Source organism: Xylocopa sonorina, chromosome 13, assembly GCF_050948175.1.
Source record: "Xylocopa sonorina isolate GNS202 chromosome 13, iyXylSono1_principal, whole genome shotgun sequence".
NCBI classification, from domain to species: Eukaryota; Metazoa; Arthropoda; class Insecta; order Hymenoptera; family Apidae; genus Xylocopa; species Xylocopa sonorina.
Genome location: NC_135205.1, coordinates 3,745,406 through 3,764,157, shown reverse-complemented (window position 1 = coordinate 3,764,157; position 18,752 = coordinate 3,745,406). Strand labels below are relative to the sequence as shown.

The window sequence follows — 18,752 nt, the reverse complement described above, 5'->3', positions numbered from 1 at the left end:
GTGTAAAGCCCGCCGCGGGATCAAGGGGACGCCGATTGAGAGGCGAGCTGAAGAATAACGTCGATTAGAGTCTCCAGCGTAATCTTCGCGCAGGTGCGGAAAGTGGAGCACGATCGTTTCACTTTTAATTACTCGTCGAGGCTCGCTGTTCTTCTCTCTAATCGCGAACAACGATGCGAACGATTGCGTAAAGCCGCGTACGGGGATGCACGACGAATAAAGATCGCTTTGGGAAGATAAACAAACGCAACGAGTCGATCCGCAAGATCGAGGAGATGAAACGCGTGCTCGAGTTCGTTGCGCGCCTACTTCTCGAGATGTCGGGGCTGATATTCGACGTCAACAACAAGAGCATCAGTCTTCGGGGATTCGAGAGAGGTCGTCGACGCGACTGGGCGAATGGGCGCGTTGACATGTCCCGATGGATGCATTTTTAACGGCACGAAAATAGCGGCAAAAACGCGGCGTTCGGGTTCGCTGCCGCGGAGAGAAGCTCATCGCAGACAAAACAGCGACAGCTGCGACAAAAACGAGCACGATGTAAACGGCCACGGCGACGACAAGGAGTCGGTACCGAATTTCGCTGTCCCCCCCCTCCTTCTCCACGGTGTTCCATTCGAGCCCGTCCGTGTTCCACCCTATCGTGCCATGAACTACTCGAAACAGTTCGAGAGCATCCTTTATCGAACAGTAATTTATACTCGCCCCCTCGTCGTGCCCAGGCAAATGAGTCGAATGAACGCTAATAACCGCTTCGATTATTTAACCAGCAACAATTTTCGCCTCGAGTCTCGTCCGCTCTAGTGCGTGTCGAGTCTGGCGTCCCTCGCCAGCGGGCGATTCCAAAACGCGTTGCAATCGTCACGTCAGGGCTCTCAAATAAACCTCAACGACCAAAGTGAACCCCAGAACCCGTAAGCTGGTGCATAATAGCGCATAAAAAGACCGCGATTATTCATCCTGAAACACAACCACTCTCTATGCGTCCACAGGTCCCTGTCGCTATCGTCGTTAACGTAACCTCGTAAGAACGACAAAATGGCGGACAGTTAGCGCTCGTACGGACTTAACCTCCATCGATCGAATAATTAAAAATTCTCTGAATCATCTCCAACACATGAACAACGGAATAAAACAAGAAAAAAAGAACGTCGTTGACTATCGAATCGAATGATCGATGAAAAATTTCGCGTGCCAGTAGAGCTGACGCGAGTGCTCGCGCCGACGAGTACGCTCGTCGAGAAGGTGCGCGAGAATCAGGGAATACACGCGTCCACGTTGGCTAGAAGTGGCGAGGTCAGGCGCACACTCGCGGCGACACGAAGAGGAGGCCACGATATCGACACCCGGCTACGATCGTAAACCTAACCCCTTATGGCGACGCCTGGTATACGCTCGGCTCGCACGGCACGCTCGCTATCTCACGAGAGGCCGAAACGAGTTGAAACGTTCGCGCGAGAGGAGACGGGTCGAGAGGGGCCCAGCGCTGGCCGATATGCAGATAGAAGAAGTAGGTGTACGGTATGTAACGTCGCGAGGGAGACCCGTTGCGTGGGCGAGACCTTCCGTTACTTTACGATTATTTTACAGGCGGCCGTACCCTGGCCTGGTGTCGCTTGAAATCCTCGCGGTGGACGCGCGCCAGGGGAGACGAGGACGAGGACGGAAGAGAAAAATACCACGGCTGGAAAGATGATCGTTTACGACGGATTGGATGTCCCGCGGGATAATCGATGACCCCCGTGGCCGTTTCACTCGTACGATCGACCAAAGTAACTGTACGAGACGATTTTTCGCGCGCTGCGACGCGATAAGGAAACTGGCGAGGTTTCGCGAAGCTCACGGGTCTATTATCCAGCGTATCCGTCTATAAATTTCCGCGAGAGCTGCTCGATGCTTTTTAATGGTCGCTACAAAAAGTGGTGAAGCGCTCGGTTACGTCTACGCGGTATTCATAAATTTATTAACAGACGGGAACGATGCACTAATAAACGCTGGTGAAGTAAGACCTCAAAAGTGTAGATACACACGGACACGTAAGTTTGAAGTCTCGAGGGGTAATGGAGAGTTAACGCTGATTCCTGTACGAACATCCGACGAACTATATAATGAAGCGGTTCGAGAGAGGAACAGCGCCTCGTGCATAGACCGCTGGGTACGATCTCGTAAATCAAGGTGCTCTCTAGTTTCGTTCGCATTAGCGCAGTCTTTACCAGCGAGCTTCGTCGAGGCAAAGATTACGTAGATCCGGACGACCTTCGACAGACGCGACCCAAGAGTTCGACTCGTCGCTGGGTAAGTATCGATGATCCCATTCGATTAATTAGCCAGAGATATGCAACGAGCTAGCCCATTCGATCCAGGACATTGATCCTCGCCGTGTCAACGATCTACCACCACTGGGGCAGTTACATAAAAGCTATTTCGAGTCCCGCGACCCTTGTCTCTTTCGTGATTAATGAAGACGACGAATTTATACACGTTCCGATTCCGGCCATCAGCTCCTACTCCAAGGTCATTACCTCCTCGCCATTTCGCTACGTCCCTCGAGGTGCTTCTTTAACAATCTCTCAACGTAGAATCTGCGTTCTTACGTACCTACATTTTTCTAAATCACGATTTACACATTACGTTCGCTGTCGGTACGCTGCAACCATTCCTCGAGCGTCGACTCATTCGTAGGAAAGAAAAAATCAGCCAGTCAGATTATGGTCGAGCGCAGGAGTGGGTAAAATACATCGATCAACGATTAAGCGAAACGTGGAACGGGATCGTGGAAAAATCTAAGCGAGTTAACCGAGCCGCGACGAGGTTGCGCGACGGGATGAATATTCAGGCGGTATCGAAAAGCGGTAACGCGTACCCGGTACTTTTCTCGCTATCCCCAAAGATGATCGAGCGTGTAAAACGAACCGAAGGTGGAAATTTGCATCGAGTTTCAGCGCGGCAATTTGTATCGGCGCGAATAACTGCGCGGGGAATGCGAAAAGAGCGACGGCGAGGTAACGACGACTCACCATCGCCGTCGTCGTCGTCCTCGTCCTCGTCCTCGTGTATGTAAATGCGCGGAGGCACCTGCAGTGATAAATTGATTATACCACCCCGCCAACCGTCCCCGCGAACCCCCTCGAAGGCCTATTCGGCCCTGGTCGAACAACGCTGCCCCGTTCGTTCCTCGATCGGCCGTAGCCCGGATCGCATTATAATAAATACATAATATCGGTAGTTTACATGTGGCGCGGGCACGGCTGGCTTAAAGAACCGCGGTAAGTGGTGGCCTCGAGCGAGGGCCGTGCAATTTTGAGAATTCTTTTACGCCGCCTACGATGCAACGAGCGCGGAGCGCGCATCGCGTCCGCGGATATAAATATGCGCCCGTGCGCCCCAGATGGTCGCTGTCTTCCATTACCACGCCCACGATTTTCTGGATTCCCTTAATGCATAGAACGCGCCGCTATTTCATCGATATTGGCATCCTTCGCGGGAGGATGCGAGACGAGGGGGTGGATTTTGGGTTTCGAGAGAGTCCCGTTCTCGCGAACTTCTCGTGAAACCGATTACGAGCGGAGAACAATTCTAACTTATTCTATTCCAACGCTGTGTAACGAAACAGTTCTAAATTTAATATGTACGCTCTCTCATAAATTCGATGGAGCACACTGGTTCGATGCGACACAAATTCTACGCTGATTCGCAACGCGTACGAACGCAATTCCATGGACTACAGAGTCTACTTAAAAATAGGTTCAACAGTTCCATCGAAACGCGTTGGAAGAGTTTACGCAAGCTATCGATTGACTCGTCCAAAGCGCGGACAAGCGAGGCTAAGAGTAATCCAGGATCCCAAACGAAGATCGAATCGGGCTCTCGATACACGATGCCAAAGTGCCACCTCGAAATGTATTAGATGAACGAGAGAACACAGGGACGGGTGTAGACGACCGCGTCGAGGAGGGAGGAGAAAGCGGAATCGCATTGTTTCTCTCGTCGTGGCAATCCGTTTGTCGGGGCACTCCACTCGAGCGTTCTCATTCGCCCTTCTACTCGCGTCTGGCCTCATCGTCCGGCTCCGCACAGCTCCTCCACGTCTCCCTGGCTCTCGTCGAGTGCTTGGACTTCTCAACCACCCTCGAATCGACCCTCCAAGCAGCAGCGGAAAGCCCCCCCGGCCGTGCACGCACCCTCGAAACGTCGACAATTAGTTTCCCATTGACCTATACCGCGGACCCCTTCGCGCGGGTGTGCACGGCTTGCGAAAGAATTAAACCAGAACAACAAACAAACAGAAGAGCGATTACACCCTCTCCCTTCGTCTCTCTCTCTCTAACGAGTGCGTGCGCGGGGGGTGAGAAATCGTGAGAGCTCGCACGATTGCTTGCCACGTCGAAACGACGCTTCCAGTTATTCCACCCTCGAACGCTCCGTAGAAACCAGTCGAGTCTCGAGGAAGTACATCGATACGGAATGAAAAATCGCGACATCGTTGATTCCTTCCATTCGCTGCGAAGATTCTCCAGGCGATCCATAAAGAACGGCGGTTGAAAAAACAGATCGAGGCTCTCTGTATAACTGAGAACACGAGCTCATTACCGAATCTGAGGACGGATCGGCGAAGGGCGACAGGGAAATAAGACTGGTCGCAGCAGCGAGCTCGCCGCTTATACAAGGCGCTGATAGCGGCGATACTAGCCGTGTAGCGTGGCCTGGATGTGTGTATAGCGCGTGTTCCTCGCGAGGCCCCCGTGTGTCACGTCCGGCAGGTAGCCGCAGAGCGTGTTGCACATGCGCTCGACCTCTCCCTCGGCTCCCTTTTCGCGCCCCGCGCCCAGCCCCCGCGCTGGTTCCACCCAGGCTGGTTGTAATTAAACGGCGCGGATGCTGCCGGAATAAAAGTCGAGTGGCCCCGGCTAATTAACGACGGCGAGGTGTTGAAATCGAGTCGCAGTATTTCACCCTCCGGCCGGTTGGGGACCCGGTTTGAACCCTTTGCTCGTCGTCGCGCGACGAACGTGTCGCGAGCCGCGGGTGCCGCAGAAAAAACGGCCGCCGTTCCGTTCGTACGGATTCCCTGGACACGGGCAACTAATAGGGCGGGGTGAGAAACACGCTTGCGAGCAGATAAGAAAAGGAAGAGACCCATCTGGCCTGGCATAATAATTTGTGCGAGCCTCTCGCGCCTCGCCGCGGACCGACACCCTGGTTCGACGAACCCTCGTCGGACGATCGAACGCCGGCCGTTTCAATTATGGAAAGAGGAGAAAGAGAGTCGAACGGAAACGGGGTGGACGCGAATACCTCGTGGCGAGCGATCTTGCTTTTAAAAATTCGATCGAATCGAGAGATTCACTGGGGCAATTATTAGAGACTCTCGAAGGGGATCGAGCGCTAAGAGGTGGTGATAAAAAGCCAGGGGAAAGGACGCGAACGCGTTGTTGAGTCACCTGTATCGAATTGCAAATTACGATCGAGCGCGTGCGCCGTTTCTAATAAGGAATTCGATTTATCGACGTGGGCGAGGCACCGCGCGTTGTGTACCAGCGCGGCGACAATAAAACGGATGGAAAGTGGACGCGACGTACGTGCACCGTTATTTCGCCAAAGCAACGATGACCATCGATAATATATTTTTTTCGAGAGAGAGGAGTGTCTCGCGCGGAAGAGAACACGATCGTTGGGTCCGCGAGTTCCCTCGACGAGCGTTCGCCAGGACGAAGAAAGGAAATCGCGAGGCGCAGCGTCGGTCCTCGAGGCGCGACGATGGAGAAAAAATCAGCTGGGAACAACGAGGATCATTGTACTCGTGGATCGAACGCGACGGATTCCTTGTACCGCGGAATGTAACCCCGTAATAACACGGCGAGGGTACTGGTAATATCGGCTGAGGTATATGCGAGGGCCTTTCTTGTACGACGATGTAAACGCATCAAACGCAGCGTGCGCGGGGCTACGTTCTAATAGATATACCTCCCTCCTCCTGCATCGTGCACCATCAGCAATGAGCATCGAACATACCTTTAAGCCTAACGTCGAACAGGCTCTCGAATGACTATTCGATGCGAGGACGCGCGCTTGGGTCTCGAGTCGGCAACGGCCGAGTTGTACACACGCTGAAAGAACCTGCAGGCACTTACTTCTTGAAAACGTTGTTCCTGTCTGTTGCACGCGTCCCAAGAATAAGCCAGGGATTCCTTTAAACGCGACGCGGTTCAGTGTGGAGGTGTTGGACGTTAACGTCACTGTACCCGCGTAAACGGATACTGGATACCAGTAATAGATATCGAAGAGGAATTCCGCTGAGGCGAGGCTGCAAAGGCTTTCAGAACGATATTGATAAGCTGAAATTAGCACTGAAATTGTTTCGCGCCGTGGCTCGAGGCGATGCTGCCTTCCCTCGAAGATCGCGCGAAGTTTTCGCTCCATTTTCGCGCTCCCAGTTCAAGATCTCAAGAATGTGAACACCGTAGCCGGTGTTTCCAGCTCGCTCGCCCCCTGCGCTGCTCTCTCCATCGCTCGCCTCTTCACCTTCGGGTGCCCATTGTAGTCGACGACGCCCGTGCGCGCATTGTGCTCCGACACAATAATAATTGCGCTAATGATCGCGCTCGAAAAGCGCCTCGTAATCAGTTGGGCAGAGGCCCCTTCAGCCTCTTTAGTCATCCTTTAAAGTGCCCCACACGCGAGCGAGGGACCGTTCAAAGTTCCGGCCGGCCGAATCACTTTAAAAGCGCAAGTTGCAATCCGTAATAAACGAGCCCCGGATAGCTGCTACGCGGATCGTGCGAACGCCTCGGTTGTGTCGCGAGGTGGAGCGTAAAACCGCTCGAGCGTGCCATCCCCTGGACAACCCCTCTTCGAGCAAGACGGATGAAGAAAAAAAGAAGCAAACAAAAAATGAAAAGAAGCGAGAAGAAATATCAGAGATGGGACGAGGGGGATATGAAAACTCCGATCCAGTTTTGTCGAGCAATTTTGCGAACTCTCCCAATCGACAGAGAGAACAATTACGGACGAATTAGCGGGAGGAAAAAAAATGAATCTATCCAGACGCAGACAAAATTAAAAGAGGGATCCGGAAGAGGGGGTGGTGGGGTATAATGAAAGAACGGGCGAAATGAAAGAGACGGAGGCAGGAGCACCGACCTCCGTTGAACTCGTGCTCGTCACACAGGCCTCTTCCCCTGGTCCGCGCGTACATACACGTTAAAGGGATAACGTGGACACGCGTGTGAGAACGGGACGTACATTCCTAGGACGCGCGTTAACGTACATAGGAAAGCGGGTAGGATACGCCACGCGGGGGCACTCTCTTCATTTCCAGGCTGTCACGAGCAGAAGAAGATTCGGCCTGCGTTTGACAGCCCCAGGGTCTGGGTTGGGTGCTGGTGGTGCTGCTGCTGCTGCTGGTGCTGCGCTGCTGCTGCCTGCCGGGGCTGGGGCCGTAGGTTGGGAGAACTCCGTGCAGGGGCACGCTCGAGGTGGATGTGGACGTGGAGGCGGTGGTGGAGGCAGAGGATGAGAAAGAGAGCGAAACAGAGGGAAGACGAAAGGGTAAGAGAGCGAACGGGACGCGATGAGAAAGAGAGAAAGTTGGCGTGTGCCCATGTGCCGGTACCACCGATTGTACCGCGCTGTACCGTGCTACATCGAGGAAACCACCCTTCCCAGCCCTGCTGCCTTCCTCTATCCCATACAGCTCCGATTCACCCTCCGCTAGCACACTTTCAAGCTATATTCGTCTCTTCCACAATTTTTTCCCTTCCTTTTCTTTTTGTTTTCTGTCTCTCCGCTTCTCCGTGTATATTTCCCTGCCGTGTTCTTCCCACCCTGCCACACACTCTCTCTCTCTCTCTATTTCTCTCTGTCCTCTCTGCCCTTCTTCATCCCCCGATGACGCAGCCGGCAGACTCCGCTGCCAGGGCGCCCCTTCGTAAATTTCACGTTTTAATTATTCCACCGTGTGTCCTTTGTCCTTTGGGCGAGTACATCTCCCGAGGTGTACGAAATGGAGCACTTCTGGCAGGGGGTGGGCTTTTAAAACGCTCGACAGAGACCGCTGATGACGAACGACTGTGGACGCTTATGGATACCCACCTCCACCACCGTTCCTGATGGTCATAGGACCGAATTTTGTTGCCGGAGAACAACGATCCGCCACGGAAGCTGTAGTTACCCTCGTTACGTTACAAGACAGATGTTCAGCGACGAGCCAGGGTCGACTGGATTTTTCATATTTGGGGAAACATCGCGGGACCGAGTGGCAATAACCGATGTCGCTGTCGCGAGGATAAAGACGCCGTAAGGCAGTCGATAACAGTGGGAAGCGGAGGGAAGACGCGGTATTCATAGAGACTGTGGAGCGTGTAGGAGGTAGACGGTAGGTGGAAACACGTATGGAAGAGACGGGAAACGCAGATGCAACGACGGCTGCTGTTTAATATCGGAGCCGCACATGGTCGCGCTTCGAGACACATTTCACTAATATTGCAGTGCGGGCCAGCCACCAAAGCGGAGTCCTCGCGCGGCTACCAGTCACAGACGGTTTACGTATCTCTCGGCGCATTAATATATTCAACGCATATGAACGTTGCAGAGGGTAAGAGAGAGAGAGATAGAAAGAGGAGAGAGGGTGGAATGGAAGAAACAAGGTAGATACAAACTGAAAAGGAAGAACGGGGGACGCGAGAGGCGAGAGAAAGATGGAAACGGTGCACTCTCACGAGCTAAACCATTGTGCCTATCTTCGACTTCATGAAATCTGCACTCCTCTTTCTCCCCCCGTCTCTTCCTCTCACGACTATCACTGTTATGTATGACTCCACCTCTCGCCCCTCTCTCGCGCCACCCCGCTATCTCTCATTGTTCCGCGATAGAGCTTTGTGCTTTGTGCCTCCCGCAACTCCGGAACTATTTCCGTGCCTTTGAGTAAGGAACTAATGAATACGGACCGTGGATAGCGGCACGCCTATGTATATCCCGCGACGTGTATCACGTTTATCGGGCTGTCGCCTTCCTTCTTCGTCTCCTTACTTCCTTTTCCCGCCTCGCCCCGTTCTTCTTTTTCCCCCCTGTTTTAACTCGCTGGTATCGTCACGTGACGCCACGATTGTTCCAACCGTCCACCCGACGTTGCTCTACTCTGTCCCTTTAATCCCTCCACCGTTTCAACTTTCCTTCTTTCTGATACTACGACCACCATAATTCCTCGCACTTGTACGGAGCGTTTCGTAGCAGAAAATATATTTCAACGAGAAGATAGAACCGCGACGAGTAACGTATATTCGCGTTAGAATACTGTCGGTATGTCCACGTTGCAATTGGTTCGCTATCATTCGCGATGGATGCGAATTCTCGCTCTAACGAGTCCCCCGCCAGCCCTTGTCCTTTCCGTGCGCGGTTTCGTCCGAGTTCCACCTACTTACATCGAGGGTCCGCGTCAGGAACGCGTTCAGGCCGTGCAGTTTCGACGGGACGTTTTCAAGCGAGGCGTTTTCTGCCTCCATGGGAACCAATTACCCTCCCACCCTCTCGCAGGAATGGCCGCCCCTCTGGGCGATGGTCGCCGGTATGCGAGTCGCCCGTGTTGCCGATGGGAGCGACTGCCTGTACGCGAGCCTCTACGTTCGCGCGTGAGTGCACGCGTTGCAACGCACTGCATATACAAATGAGCGAGCACCACCTCCAGACCTTTTTCGACGACCTTTTTCGCTCTCTCGACGAACTTACACATAGAAAATCGATAAAAATGTACAATGCTACGAAAGTTGAATTCGACAAATTTCCACGTCAATTAACCAATACTTTGGTAAGTATATGAACAAACAACTCGTTCATCCTTCCAACGTACACTCGCAGAAAACTCACGCGAGTTTTCCATGGACAAAATCTTCCAGCACGCAAAAATCGAACGCTAAGATACATTGGCGAAGCCTGTACTCGCCGCAGTACCTCGCCCAAGCTTATTCATATTTTCTACATTCACGAATACACGCACACAGACGCGCGTTAGCCGAGCAGAGGCGCGTATATAGACGCGCGTACACGGACGTGTGTCCGGTTCCGCCGTAAGAGTGGTTCCAGAGGAAACCCGGTGCGGCGAGGGCGAGCCCGGGGATAGAGAAAAGAAGGAGAGCCGGGTGGAGGGCCGCGCGAGAAAGAGACGCTCGACGGTGATGGATCGTCCAATCAGTGCCGCGAGATGGAGCACGAGAGAAACGGAAAGGGAACGGAGAGAGAATGAAAGAGCCGGAGAATCTTCTCCACCTATGGCATGGTACGCAGCGGGCGAGGAGAGGAGAGGAGAGAGGTCATGGTCGGGTCGGTCTCCTGCTAATCGAAGAACACGAGGTGGCCCTGTGCGGCCGCACCAGAGGAACCCCTGCCTCCTCTGTCCTTCGTCGTTTCTTCTCAGCCGAAGTCTGCGCGAGAACACGACTATTGTATAACCCTTCCTCTCATGCTAACTCGTAGCCACGATGACGAACTCGCGATCCTGAGCCTCCACGTTCGAGGTGTCTCTAGGAGAAAGATGATGGAACGACGTTTCGATGGTGAACGATTCAATTTTGCATGGATGCGTATCGAGAAACCTGAGAAATTCGCGGATTCTGCAGCTCGATCATTTAAGCGCGCCAGTGGGTAGGTAATATAAAGGGGATTCGAGGCTGCAATTAGAACGGTGGGAAGGCTCGGTTTTAAGGCGAGCTAATTATAAGACCGCATCGATCACGGGGCGAGACAGGGTTCCACGATTTTCTCGGCTGGATCGCGATGTGCCGGTTGGAACGGGCGAAGAGAGAAGTGCGGTTGCGAGGGTTGGACCGAAGGGTCGCACGGACCGTGAGCCAGAACATCGTTCAAACTGGCGTGCTGCACAATAGCGGAGGGGTTGCGAGGAGATTCGCGCTACGAACCGATCTCTCTGCAAACGGAACGAGTGTTCGTACGCGGAACACATCGCAGTAGCGTCACATTTCGACGAAATCCATCGACAAGTACCATTTTCGCGATGTTTGCCACTTTTAGTACTACGAAAGTTTCATCCCCTTTAGGTTCAGGTGCGCGAGACGCCTGAAAAGTAACTCGAAAAGGATCGCGCAGACCTTCGACAGCAGGATAAATGTCGATCGAAGGGAAAGAACTGAAACAGCGGCGCGTTCTTAGCGTTATTACCTCGCGGAATCCCGATATCCGGTCCCTCGACTCGAGGACCGTTCGAGGGGCGAGAGGAAGGGCGAAGGGAATAAAAAAAGAGAACACCTTGCTATTGGAATCGACTACGCCACTGGTCGTAGAGAACACTGAAAGAGGGAAAGAGAGTGGAGAGAGGGCGGCTAACAATGGCCGCCAACCAAAACATCCGATAAATCTAACCGGCCTGGACCTCAAGCCCCGAGGGGTTTTAAACTCTCTCACCCCTTCGAAACACCGCCGACGCGGGCGCAACCCTTACATTACGCTACACTCGCCGGAAAAGGGAGCCATGACGTGTGCCATTGCATTGCGTGGGCTGAGAGGGTGGCGAGAGAGAAGTAGGAGAGGGTTAGCCTAGAGCCACCGGTGCTCCGTTGCAAGGGGAGGGTTTGGCGAGGTGGCAAGGACGCCGGGGGAGGAGAAACGGGGGTTGATATGCGAGCCACGAAAAACCAAACAGAGAGAAACTCGGTGCTCGCCCCTCTGGCCCTGGACGTACCTCCCTCGAGTCCCTTATACCTCTCGACCAGACACTCACCCCTGCTACCAGTGGTACTGGTAACGAGATCTCCCATGAGTGAGCGGTCAAGTAGCTTTTCGACGGAATTTCAACGAATTTGTTGGACGCGACCGCATCGTAATTTATCCGCTCGCACCCTGGCCCTCCGCCGTTGACGGTGAAATTCCAGGACGCGGGGGCGGGACCGTGGCCGTTTCTTTTCTCCGTTGTATTTATTTCGGAGCCGAGGGAAATTTAAGCGACGTTTAAATTTCTCGCCGCGACCCAATTCGAACGGCCAAGGCGGCGCAATAAATGTCCTCCTCCCGTTCGACGGACGAGTTCCAGCGGGGAGAAGAAGGAAACGAAAAGAATAAGAAGGAGAAGAAGAAAAAAAGAAGAGTAACGCTGAGAGGATGGTCGAGAGAGTCGAGATCCAGCGTGTAACCGCGCGGATCCCAAGGCGAGGATCTCGATCGGTCTGTTTCTTCGGGAGAATCGAGACTCGAACCTCGGCTGTGGCTGTCGAACGGTGTCTATCCCCGTCAAGATAAACAAAGTAAACGGGATTGACGTCAGGGATCTTGTTGCCGTTAACGCGGCGTGGAAAAATCTACGAGACTCGGTGAAGTAGGCGGGAGGGAATTAGAACGAGGTCGCAGAACAAGTTTGCCGGTGTTTCGGGTACCAGTGATCTCTTTTGGCTCGCAACACGGCTCGGATCTGTCCGCATCGATGAATCGAGAATACGCCTCGATCGTTCCGTCGATGTACGTTCGAAATCCAATAAAGCTATCTCCTCGATCGAAATTAATTCCGATCGCGTTACGTATACTGGACAGTTCTATTTAAATGGATCAGTACGGTTCTTTCTCAATTATAAAAAAGAAGAGAAGACAGGCATCGATGCTCACGTGCCAAAAACCCACTCGTCCAAGCAGAATCTGATATTTCTCTATTAATTTGTATCACGGGACGACCCCTGGTGCTGCAGTTCCACTCGAACACCAGCGTGATTTAACGAAACTGAAAATAACAGTGCGTTAGGCAAAGCCTGGCCAGTAACGGATGGGTCGACGAAAATATATAGCGGGTGGAATAACTTAGAACCCGCACAACGGCGTCCGTCGACGCAGAAACTCGATTCTCGTCCGCGGAACGTATCGAGAGTTTAAGCGACGCGTGGAATCCCGGGTTCCCTCGGCAGTCATACATAATCAGCCTAGCGGGGCTGCTCTTCGTCTGGGATCTCCTCTCCCAGCGGCTGGTTCAGCGGCCAGCCACGTTTCCGCCTCGAAGAATGTCGATAGCTTTTAAACTACGTGCGCGTGCACCGCCATCACGGTTTTTCAACGGCTCGCGCCACGTTTGAAAGCCGCCACGGGAGTGGAAATTCAAAGTGGCCATCGGGACTTTACCGGGAACTTTTCCATTAGTTTCAACAACTCGTTTGACGTGTCGATTCTGTACCGAGAAGTTCGCGGTTTCAGGCAATTCCGTGTAAGTCCGTTTAAATTCTTACTGCTAATTGTTCGACGCGCCGCGCACACGGGAGTCTCTCTTTTCTCCGTTTGTTTGTCCTTTTTCTAATTCTCGATCGTTTCAGTAATGAGACAATCGTCGGGAAAATTAAATACTCGAGAGTTAAGAATGCAGGAGTGAAGCGCGATACGAGAAATGTTTAATTCGCGCGCCGTTGAACGATCCAAAGAATTTTTCGTCGAAATTGCCGGGAACGGAACTGCCTTAAACGGCACAAAGGGGAGGCGATCCGGGAATTATCGCGGTGGAAACAGCGATCCGAAAATTTCGGGAACAAAGGGGCGGGTCGCGTAAATTGCAATCGTTGCCGCGGTCCTATTAACGAGCTGCTAGGAAATAGTCATTATTAATAACCGGCGCGCATCCTGAAACAAAATTTATCCCGCGCTTCCGGCCGGTCGTTTAATTCAGTCAACCGATATCGGTTGCATTCAAAAACGTGCGTCGAGCCGAACGCGATCTAGCCGTAGGGAGCGAGATAGAGAGAGAGAGAGAGAGAGGGTGCACGCGAGAGAAACGTGGATAATCGCGTCGCTGAGGGGGGAAGCGCGGGGGAAAGATTATGAACGCATAAATCAAAAATTAGCATTAACGATTCATTATTAACAGTCGAGCTGCGCGAGCGAGATAAAATTTATCCCCCGTTTCCGTATTTCGATTAATTAATGCGGACCCCGTGGCGCTTTTTAAACAACAACATTAACGCACCGCAAGCGGAACGGGGTGACGTTTTAACAAATGGACACCGTGCCAAGAGAAATAATAAGAGAATAATAATCCGTAACCAGCGTACATTCATTGATCGAGCAAGGACGTATCGCGTTGACCCCAGCGTATCGTCGCGGAACAAATGGTGGATCGAAATCGTTCCCAGTATCGCTGAGAACGGGAATATTAAACACTCGACATTCGTTACAGGACAAATTAACTCGAAGAGCAGGGTGTAAGCGTAGAAGGGTTGAAGAAAGGCTCGTTGAAGCAACGTCGCGGACCCAGCTATCTTTCGCTCTTTCTTTCGTCGCGCGCAGCCTCGTTCCCAATGAGCCTCGCAATTATTTACCCCCTTTTCACTCGCCGTTTCCTGCTATCCGTCCATCAGCCTGTTCTCTACGCTCAAAGTTCCACACCCTGCGCAATAATTACAATTAAACTGCAATCACCCGCCCCCGCTTCGCGGTCTGCAGGGACCCACCCCTTATTTACCTATCGCGTCGATATCTCGAGCGTCGCACGATGAAACCGTGCCATTACCACCGCAATTGTCGTCGGGCGGAAAAGAAAAGGTCCTGGCGGCGGGGACGGGAAAAGAGCAAAAGGAAAGGCGCTACGGGCTTTCTCGAGAGGCGCAGAGAGAAAGAGAGAGAGAGAGATCGTCCGCTGCTCCACCTTCTCCACCGTTGATCCGTCGCGGTGCTCGTGGCTCGGTCCCGTGGGCGGAAGGAAGAGGTCCAGATGAGAAGAGAGGCGAACGCGAAGAGGACGAGGGGCCAGAAAGAGGGACAGACAGGTCGGTCCGAGAGAGGAACCCGCGGCTGCCATGGTTACCGTCGCATTCCCGCCTCGCCTCGTTGCCATGGAGACGCCGCCTCTGCTTCTCTCTCTTTCACCTCCGACTGCCCTCTGTCTGTCTCCTTCGTTCGCCCTCAGCCCGCGTCCCTTGCCCTCCGCTCTATCCTCCTCCTTCTCGTCCTTCCTCTTTCGTCCGCGAAATCTCCGCGCCCGTCTCGCTCCCTCTCTCGTCCGCTGTTTAACTCTTTGCTACCCCCTCCACCGTCGATCTTCTCTCCCAGTCGCCGCGGCGAACGGCCAAGCGTCTCTCTACCTCTGGCATTCCCTCATATTCCCTCCGCGTTTCGCTCCTTCGGACGAAGAGGAAGAGAGGGCCCCGCGACGAGGGAGAAAAGAGGGAACCAGCAGGCGCATGCGCGATACTCCGCGTCTTCCACGACGAGCCCCGACGTCTACCGTTCGGATCGTTCGATTAGTTATCGGCTGAAAGTGATTTACGTCCCCTTATCGGGGCCCTCCTTGGCGGCCGCGTAATTTAATTAAAGGAGAAATCGAGGATAGACAGCGGGCGCGATCGTTTCCGCGAGAATTCGACGGGCATCGATGGGTGTATCGGTGGCCCGATGTCGTCGCGCGCGATCACGGACACCGCCGGTGGTAAAACCGGGGACCGATCCGGGGATACTCGACGATCGAACTTTTTCCTTTTCGTCGTCCAGGCACGTGCATCTTGCGCGGGTCAAAGTAAAAAGATACGCATTTTCGAGACGGAAAGAATTAGCGATGGAATTATTATTGCACACGCCTGTGTTCGTCCTAATGCGACTCTGTTGCCTATCGATCTTGACTTTCTCTATAATTGCCTCCATTTCTTTGAACGTTCTGGTTATTCTCTGCACACCAGTTGCAACTATGATACCATATAACTCCTGTGGAACCGGATGGTTAGATTCTCACAGGTATCTCTACTGTACACCAAAGAAACTGATATCGAACGTTTCTATACTAATATCGAACGATCAATAAATTAATCGTTTATATAATTGCTCTGATTTAATATGCGAGTAATAAACGTGAACGAAAGTTATCTGTCTAGACGATTACTTTGGAGATAAAAAGAACGCAAGTGTAATGACAAAATTAGTTGACGCCTGTGCTTTGGCTGTCTGTCCACGCACGCTTCGCGGTCTGTTTCTACTGCGTGCGCGACTCTTTCTCTTTCTCTCTCGCGCTTCTACATACTCGAATCTCCGTCCCGTTTGCTTCGTATCGAACGTTTCATCCCCATCGAAATGAATAAATAATAATAACAATAATTCCTCTGGTTTACCCGTCGAATCCAATCCGGAACGAGAACTCTTAGACGCGAGTTCCAACTGTGGCTCGCAGCCTCGAGTGCTCCGCGGATCTCCGCGCGAGTATCGCGCTCGTGCGTTTCTATTTTCCAACATTTCGAACCTTAGAATATCGCAGACGCGGAACGCTGTTGCAACGAGCGGCGATAGAGCGGAGGGGCTCGCGTGTGCGTAAGCGTCGGGACGCGATAGACAGGCGGAGGTGTAAGCGGCTTGCTTTATAAGCCCCGATTCTGATTGGCCGTCGCGTCACCCGATATCAATATTTATTCAACGCGGCGAATGCCCGAGGCGCGATTAAAACTTGTTTATGCCGCGAACGGTCGCGCTCCTCCCACCGATAGCCGTGTGTACCGCGCGTGTTCCCCAGCACACGCTTCACCCTCCACCCCGTCCGCTGGCTCGGCTCGGATTCACTCGCCCTCCTCTCCCGCGTTCCTTTTAATGCCTCGCCATTAAATCTCCCGTCTTTCCGCGAAAAATTGCTCAATGATTAGGAACAAGATCCGCGCGCCATCCATCGTCGATTAACCACCCCTCTCGCTGGCAAATGACGTCTCTGGCACCACGCGCGTTTCCCATGCGCCAAAGCGTACCGCGCCGTGCCAGCGGACAACGACGCGTAATTTAGAGCGCCGCTTAACGAACGTTAACTAATGCAAATTTCGTTCAACCTGGAAAAAACGTCGTCTCGCGTCGAGCGGCGAGTGTCTTCTCTCGATTGAACGGTTCGATTGAACGGTGTTGAAAAAAAAAAAGGGGAAGGTTGCTCGAATACAATATGGCGGATGCGGTGAAGCCAAGCGCGACGATTAATGCGAATAATTCCCGTGTGACGTGCACCGCTCTAAGCAGCCAGCGCCCTGTTTAATTAAGGGTAACGTACGAGTGGCGGTAATTTCAACTTCTGTCGGAGTCGAACACGGAAAACGTGTCCGTGGCCACAGTGAAAGGTCGCGGATCGTAGATTGCGGGGATATTTAATACAGAGGAGATTGGAAAGTTTTTTTGAAGGGATTTAGAAGAAAGTTGTTGAGACTTACCGGGGCTACCGAGGAAGACGGAAGAGTAAAGAACGCCACGACGCGCGTCGCTCGCCGCTCGCTGCGCGTCCGGCGGCGAACTCCATTCCCTACGCGGACACCATTTACCTGAAGCAAAGAAAAACATCGGTTCTCCGTTAATATCACACAAAACAAAAGAGAGACAACGCCTCGGCTGGTTCCTCTCCGTGAAAAGAGACCAAAAACGCAAAGAAAAATAAAGAGGAAAGCAACGCAAGAAAGCACAAAGGGACACGCTCCGGCGAAACGCTCTGTCCCGAGTGGTGCGAGTCGAATTTGCATCGCGAACGATACCAGAAACGAATCGAATCACCTCCGAGGAGAGAGTCGCCGCTCGATACGTAATGAAACGCATAAATTCCGTAGGAACAAGCAAACTTGGAGTCGCACGGGTGGGAAAAAATAAATACACCGACCTGCGGCCGATAAAAATTGTCCACGGAACAGTTATTACTCGGCGTTGTAAAAGGCGACGAGGGTAGGGGGAGAGCATGTGCGCGTCGAAAGAATGCTGCGAGGGCCCCGATACACAACACAAAAGGGGTCCAAAGAATTCGTGATCGTTCGCATCACGACTTCGACCGGGTAGATTCTATCGCGTGCTGCTCCATATATATCCCGTTAGTTCTTTCCTTTCTTTTTTCGTGGCTCGCGGCCTGCCGCGGCATGCGATCTCACCCCTCGCAGCGGCGCACGGCTCGACCAAGAATAATCGTGCAATTATAATAATTAGATAAACGCGCGAAGGAGAGCTTGTTGCGTTAAGGGCCGATACTCGCTCAAACGGGTTCACCCGGCTGTTAGAACGCGGGGCGCAACGAGAACGGGGATCCGGGTCCGGCTATCGCGAACGGATACGACAGATTCGCGGCGATATTCAACACGCGGGGTCCCGTATTTCACAATTAAATTGTCGTCGATTAAGGACAAGCGTCGACGACGAGAGCGTTTAGAAAAATCCTCCTTTTGGTCGATCCGCGAGAGATACACGACGAAGCTGGTAACGGTGATGAATACGGTACGACGCTTTGGTTACGAGAGAAATAATTGAGGGGTTCGATGACAAAATGGTATAGCTTGGCACTCTTTTTCTTCTTAATACTAGGTAAGTATATAATACCATGACACTTATTTCCGTTACGAGCATTCAAGTGGAAACTGATGAATTTTTGTGCCATTTAAAATTGAAGATCGAACTTGTCGACTATTTGAAATTCATCCTGTTCTCGCTCGTTCGTGACACGTCTCTCGTAACGGGGCGTGCTCGAAACAGAATAATTCCATCGCCAGTTTCGTCGAACGGAGAAAAAAACGCGGTCGCTCATGCGCGCACCGTTCTCCCGCGGTGTCTCTCAATTAGGAACGGGCGAGAGGAAAGAAATAATCGAGGCTGGGACGCGATTAACGCCGGCGAACCCGGGGATAGCGTTCGCGGGGACTGATTTATAAGGCGGACAGGAACGAGTCTCGTAGCCGAGGTATTGCAATTTTCCGGATGCGAAAATAGGAAAGGTATGTACTTTATTTCCACGGAGATCCCCGGCTGAATGAGGATACACGGTAAGAAAGGGTGGCACCGGGGGATAAGAGTAA

At 52.7% G+C, this 18,752-nt stretch overlaps 1 protein-coding gene across 1 annotated transcript in view; it reads right to left on the bottom strand.

Moving 5' to 3' along the window:
* Positions 1-18,752, bottom strand: part of Hth (Meis homeobox homothorax) — a 438,429-nt gene that overhangs the window by 180,665 nt on the left and 239,012 nt on the right. Inside the window, exon 9 of the mRNA XM_076906279.1 lies at positions 17,139-17,246. Within this exon, the coding sequence (XP_076762394.1) occupies positions 17,139-17,246 (108 nt within the window). The remainder of the gene's footprint in view (positions 1-17,138; positions 17,247-18,752) is intronic.